Source organism: Otolemur garnettii, unplaced genomic scaffold (genome assembly GCF_000181295.1).
Source record: "Otolemur garnettii isolate 467f Iridium unplaced genomic scaffold, OtoGar3 scaffold00010, whole genome shotgun sequence".
NCBI classification, from domain to species: domain Eukaryota; kingdom Metazoa; phylum Chordata; class Mammalia; order Primates; family Galagidae; genus Otolemur; species Otolemur garnettii.
In genome coordinates this window covers 15,984,006-15,989,414 of record NW_003852405.1, presented here as the reverse complement: position 1 = coordinate 15,989,414, position 5,409 = coordinate 15,984,006, and the positions used below count along the sequence as shown (strand labels likewise).

At 37.8% G+C, this 5,409-nt stretch overlaps 1 protein-coding gene across 1 annotated transcript in view; it reads left to right on the top strand.

Moving 5' to 3' along the window:
- The first annotated feature begins 214 nt into the window (after positions 1 to 214).
- Positions 215 to 5,409, top strand: part of MTF2 (metal response element binding transcription factor 2) — a 30,860-nt gene continuing 25,665 nt past the window's right edge. Inside the window, exons 1-2 of the mRNA XM_012801752.2 lie at positions 215 to 318; positions 695 to 843. Of these exons, the coding sequence (XP_012657206.1) occupies positions 743 to 843 (101 nt within the window). The 5' untranslated portion in view covers positions 215 to 318; positions 695 to 742. The remainder of the gene's footprint in view (positions 319 to 694; positions 844 to 5,409) is intronic.

Here is a 5,409-nt window from a genome sequence, read left to right as displayed (position 1 = left end):
GATGCCATGGCACTCTACCCAGGGGGACAGCTTGAGGCTCCTGTCTCAAAAAGAAAAAAGAAGATTTTAGATTGTTATTTTAAAGCTATTACCCTAAGTTTATTCATCAGTTGTAAATATATTTCTGTAGGAAATGATAATAATAAAATGCCTCCTTGAAACTGTTGCAGTATTAATTAATAAAATAGAATTTGCTTTATGCTTTTTTGATATTAAGGATATCATCAGTTGTGTCACACACCTCATATTGATTCCAGTGTGATTGATTCAGATGAAAAATGGCTCTGTCGACAGTGTGTTTTTGCAACAACAACAAAGGTATCAAATTTTAAGTGTTTTTGGCTAAAACCCTAATTGGAATTTTTAAGGCACTATCAATGTAATGATTGTGAACATTGAAATTTTATTTGAATAAAATGAGCAATGAAAGTTGGGTAGAAAGAGGTCCTATTTGTTGTTTGACTAATGATGCTTGAGTGACTTGCAACTCTTCTTAAACTTATTTTATGATAACAGTATGGAAATTGAGGCAGTAATTTGAAGGAAGACAATAAATTACTATTTTGTCAGTTTGTGATGTAGAAATTTGGGATGGAAATTTCTGCAGAAGTATCAGAGGTATTTTTAAAGTATAGAAATGTGTTTAAAATTTTAGCCTTCACTCTTCTAAAAAATTATTTTCCCTCTAATATAGAGGGGAGGTGCGCTTAAGAAAGGACCAAATGCCAAAGCACTGCAAGTCATGAAGCAGACGTTACCCTATAGTGTGGCAGACCTTGAATGGGATGCAGGTCATAAAACCAATGTCCAGCAGTGTTACTGCTATTGTGGAGGCCCTGGAGAGTAAGTGAATATAATTACATTGTCTATTTTTCTTATTGATTGTGGCATGGGAGTGATAGTGAACTCTAAACACATGGAAGTATCAATAAGGAAAATTGGGGAAGGGATCTACCATTATTTTCACCAAAAAATAAATCTCATCTAGTTTTTGAACATGTCTGTTCATTTTAAAAAATCTTGTTTTAAGTCTGATTATTTTGAAAATTTAGAGTGAATTTTAGGCTGTGTACAGTGGCTCATACCTATAATCACAGAACTCTGGGTGGCTGACAAGGGAGGAATGCTTGAGGAAAGGGGTTTGAGACTAGTCTGGGCAACATAGCAAAACCCTGTCTCTATAAAATAAAGTAAAACAAAAATTTTGCTGGGCATGGTGGTGTGTGCTTGTAGTCCCTGCTACTATGGAGGTGGACGAAAAGGATTGCTTAAGCCCAGAAGTTTGAGATTGTAGTAAGCTATGATATGTCACTGCACTCCAGCCTGGGCAACAGAGTGAGACTCTGTCTCTAAAAAATAAATAAATAAATAAATTACAAAAAATAAAGTTAATTGTACATACTTCTATACCTCACAAAATAAGCGAGAGAGAGAAAACGTTTACTGCAGAATCCTAGTGTCAAATTTGAAGGTTCCTAAGTTTTATTAGATGTCATATTTAATGTGACTATTTAGAAATGGATACATTTTATATTATTACTTGACTAGGAGAGTAAGACAAATTTGGTTAAACCAAAGACTCAACAGTGTAAGACTTTTCTTTTTTTTCCTTTGGAGACAGAGTCTTGCTCTCTTTCCTAGGCTAAAGTGCAACAGTTTCTGCCTATCTCATAGCAACCTGAAATTCCTGGGCTCAAACAGACCTCCTGCTTCAGCCTCCTGAGTAGCTGGGACTACAGGTGTGCAGCACCACACCTGACTGATTTTTCTATTTTTAGTGGAGACAGGGTCTTGCTCTTGCTGAAGCTGGTCTTGAACTCCTGAGCTCAAACAATCCTCTCACCTTGGCCTCCCAGAGTGCTAGGATTATAGGTGTGGGCCATCATGCCTAGCCAAAGTAGGACTTTATTGTAGACTAATTAGAGAGTACTATTCTCTTCCATATGTTCCATTTCTTACGAGTACACATTGAACCTTTTCAGAATAAACTACAAAATAGTTTTTCTAAATTTTTTTTTTTTTGCAGTTTTTGGCCTGGGCTGGGTTTGAACCTGCCACCTCCAGCATATGAGGCCAGCACCCTACTCCTTTGAGCCACAGCTGCCGCCAATTTTTCTAAATTTTTAACTGAAAATATATCCCATTTTGATCCTAGAGAGCTGTAATGGGACATTTAAACTTCAACTAGGATTTTTGAATGTTAATAGTAAGCATACGTGCTTGTACATATGTATCTTACTTTGTTTCTTGCTTAAGGCTTTCAGGTGCTTTGATAGTCACTAAATAATCTTTGATTATTATCTGGCAAGGTTATTAAAAAGACATTATTTTAAGTTAACCATTACAGTTACTTATTCATTTTACAATTAGAGGTTGTAGTTTGATAGTTTTACTATCTTTATCATTAAATGTTTGCTAAATAAATTAACCAGAGTTCTAATTAACAATATTTAGAAATTTTGTTTCTAGTTACTGTTCCTAGTTGTCCTTTTTAAAAGTAAACAAATATAGCTTATCTCTCTTAGGAGATGGTTCAAACTATTTCAAACCAGCAGTTCTATTTCCGACTTCCATTGCACAGGTTATATAGCCTTCCAGGTTATATAGCCATTGAAAAATCCTGTGTGTGTGTGTGTTTTGAAGAGATAAGATATTACTCTATTGTCTAGGCTTGAGTGCAGTGGCACAGTCATAACTCACCATGGCTTCCTTGTATCATGTACTTGTACTATATTGTTTATTTTTTTGAGACAGGAGACTCAAACTGTCCCCCTGGGTAGAGTGCTGTGGCATCACAGCTCACAGCAACCTCCAACTCCTGGGCTCAAGCGAGTCTTCTGCCTCAGCCTCCCAAGTAGCTGGGACCACAGGCGCCTGCCACAACGCCCGGCTATATTTTTTGGTTGCAGCCATCATTGTTGTTTGGTGGGCCGGGCTGGATTCGAACCCACCACTTTGGGTGTACGTGGCTGGCACCTTAGCCAGTTGAGCCATAGGCGCCGAGCCTATATTGTTTCTTTTTAAGACTGACTTGTGGCTTGGCGCCTGTGGCTCAAGCGGCTAAGGTGCCAGCCACATACACCTAAGGTGGCGGGTTCGAATCCAGCCCGGACCTACCAAACAACAGTGATGGCTGCAACCAAAAAATAGCCGGGCATTGTGGTGGGCGCCTGTGGTCCCAGCTACTTGGGAGGCTGAGGCAGGAGACTCACTTGAGCCCAGGAGTTGGAGGTTGCTGTAAGCAGTGAAGCCATGGCACTCTACCCAGGGGCTCAGCTTGAGGCTCTATCTCAGAAAAAAAAAAAAACCAGAAAAAAAACTGGTACTGTATTGTTTCTTTTTAAGACATTAGAGAATAACTTGATAGTTAATCCTATTTTTTAAGTCGTTAGAGAATTACTTTATAGTTAATCCTATTTAAATTTTAATTACTGGCTTCTTATGTGTTTCTTCTTATTAGACTCTGTGCTTCTTATTAAACAGGGATGCCAGATAGGTGATTGCTGAGACATAAAAGATATTTTGTGATAACGACAAATATTGTATAAGTGAAGGAAGTTGTGGTTTTTTCATTCTGCCTCAGCTCTGATCTTATGAAATTTTTACTTGTGATTTAAAATTTTTATAACTCTTCTCAGTTTTCAATCACCTGCAGATTTAAGAAACATCCTGTCTAGTTTTAAAAAATTAATTATAAAAGGAGCCCAATGAATAGGCTTAGAGATTGATCTTTCCTCATTACTCAGTTTAATTCTGTCATTAAGGTTAAATATTCAAGGCTAGACATGGTGGCTTACAGCTATAATCCCAGCATTTTGGGAGGCCAGGGTATGAAGATTGCTTAAGGCCAGGAGTTGGAGACCAGCCTAGTCAACATAGCAAGACCCTATCTCTACAAAAAAAAAAAAAGAATAATAATAGCTGGATGTGGTGGCACAGACCTGTAGTTCTAGCTAAACAGGAAGCTGAGGATCACTTCTGTTGAGCCTACAAGTTTTGAGGATGGAGGAAACTATGATTTTGCTACTATTCTTCATCCTGGATGACAGAGCCAGACACTGTCTCTTAAAAAAACCCCCCAAAACCCAACATTATTCGTAATAGGTGGAATTCATTAGGTATGTCATTTTTGTCAGGCAGATTATTTGTTGCTCTTTAAATATCAAAAAAAACAAGAATTTTGTCTGATATTGCTAACCATTCTAGTTTTAACACCTCCAGAGTACTAACGCCCAGGGATTTTCTGGGCTCTTGTAATCCTTTGATGAATGAATGATCTGGCTTAATAGCAGTCTTCTTACTTTTGCCTATGTATGGCTTAGATTTAGTGTGAGGTTCAACTGTTGGAAGAAAATACACTGTAGGCGTATCTCAGAGATACTCAGTTCCAGACCACCCCAACAAAATGAATAATAAAATGAGTCAGACAATTTTTATTTTTATTTTTTGGTTGAAAATTATTTATACTAGGCTGGGCGTAGTGGTTTACACCTGTAATCCTAGCACTTTGGGAAGCTGAGACTGGTGTATTGCCTGAGCTCACAGGTTTGAGATCAGCTTGAGCAAGATTGAGACCCTGTTGCTAAAGAATAGCCAGGTGTTGTAGTGGGTGCCTGAAGTCCCAGCTACTTGGGTGGCTGAGGCAAGAGGATCCCTTGAGGCGAACAGTTTGAGGTTGCTGTGAGCTGTGACACCATAGCATGCTACTGAGGGCAACACAGTGAGACTCTGGCTCAAAAAAAAAAGTCTAATAAAAATTGTTTATGCTATAGTCTGTTAAGTATATAATCACAGTGTTTCTAAAAATATATATGCCTTACTTAAAAAATACTTCATTGCTAAAATATGCTAATAATCATCTGAACCTTCTGTGAATTGTAGTTTTTCCTGCAAATCTTACCTCCCTGATGGTTGCTGAGTGATCAGGGTGGTGGTTTACTCAGTGTTGGAGTGGCTGTGTCAGTTTCTTAAACCAGCAGTGAAATTTGCCATGTTGATTGGCTCTTTCACAAAAGATTTCTCTGTAGGATGTGATGTTGTTTGCTAGGAGTTTAACATTTTTATAACTCTTCTCAGTTTTCAGTCACCTGCAAATTGGAGTCAGTCCTCTCATTCTCTGCTGCAGCTTTATCAACTACATTTATGTAATATCCTTTGCTGTCATTTCAACAGTGTTTACAGCATCTTCACCAGAGTAGATAACATCTCAAGAAACCATAAACCATTTCTTTTTTTTTTTTTTCTTTTTTTTATTGAACGGTAACTATGTACATTAATGCGCTTCTGGGGTACAGTGTGGGGTTTTCACATGCAATCTGAAATACTTCCATCAACTGGTCAACACAGCCTTCATGTCATTTTCTCAGTTATTGCTTTAAAACATTCACATTCTACTCTTAGAAAGATTCA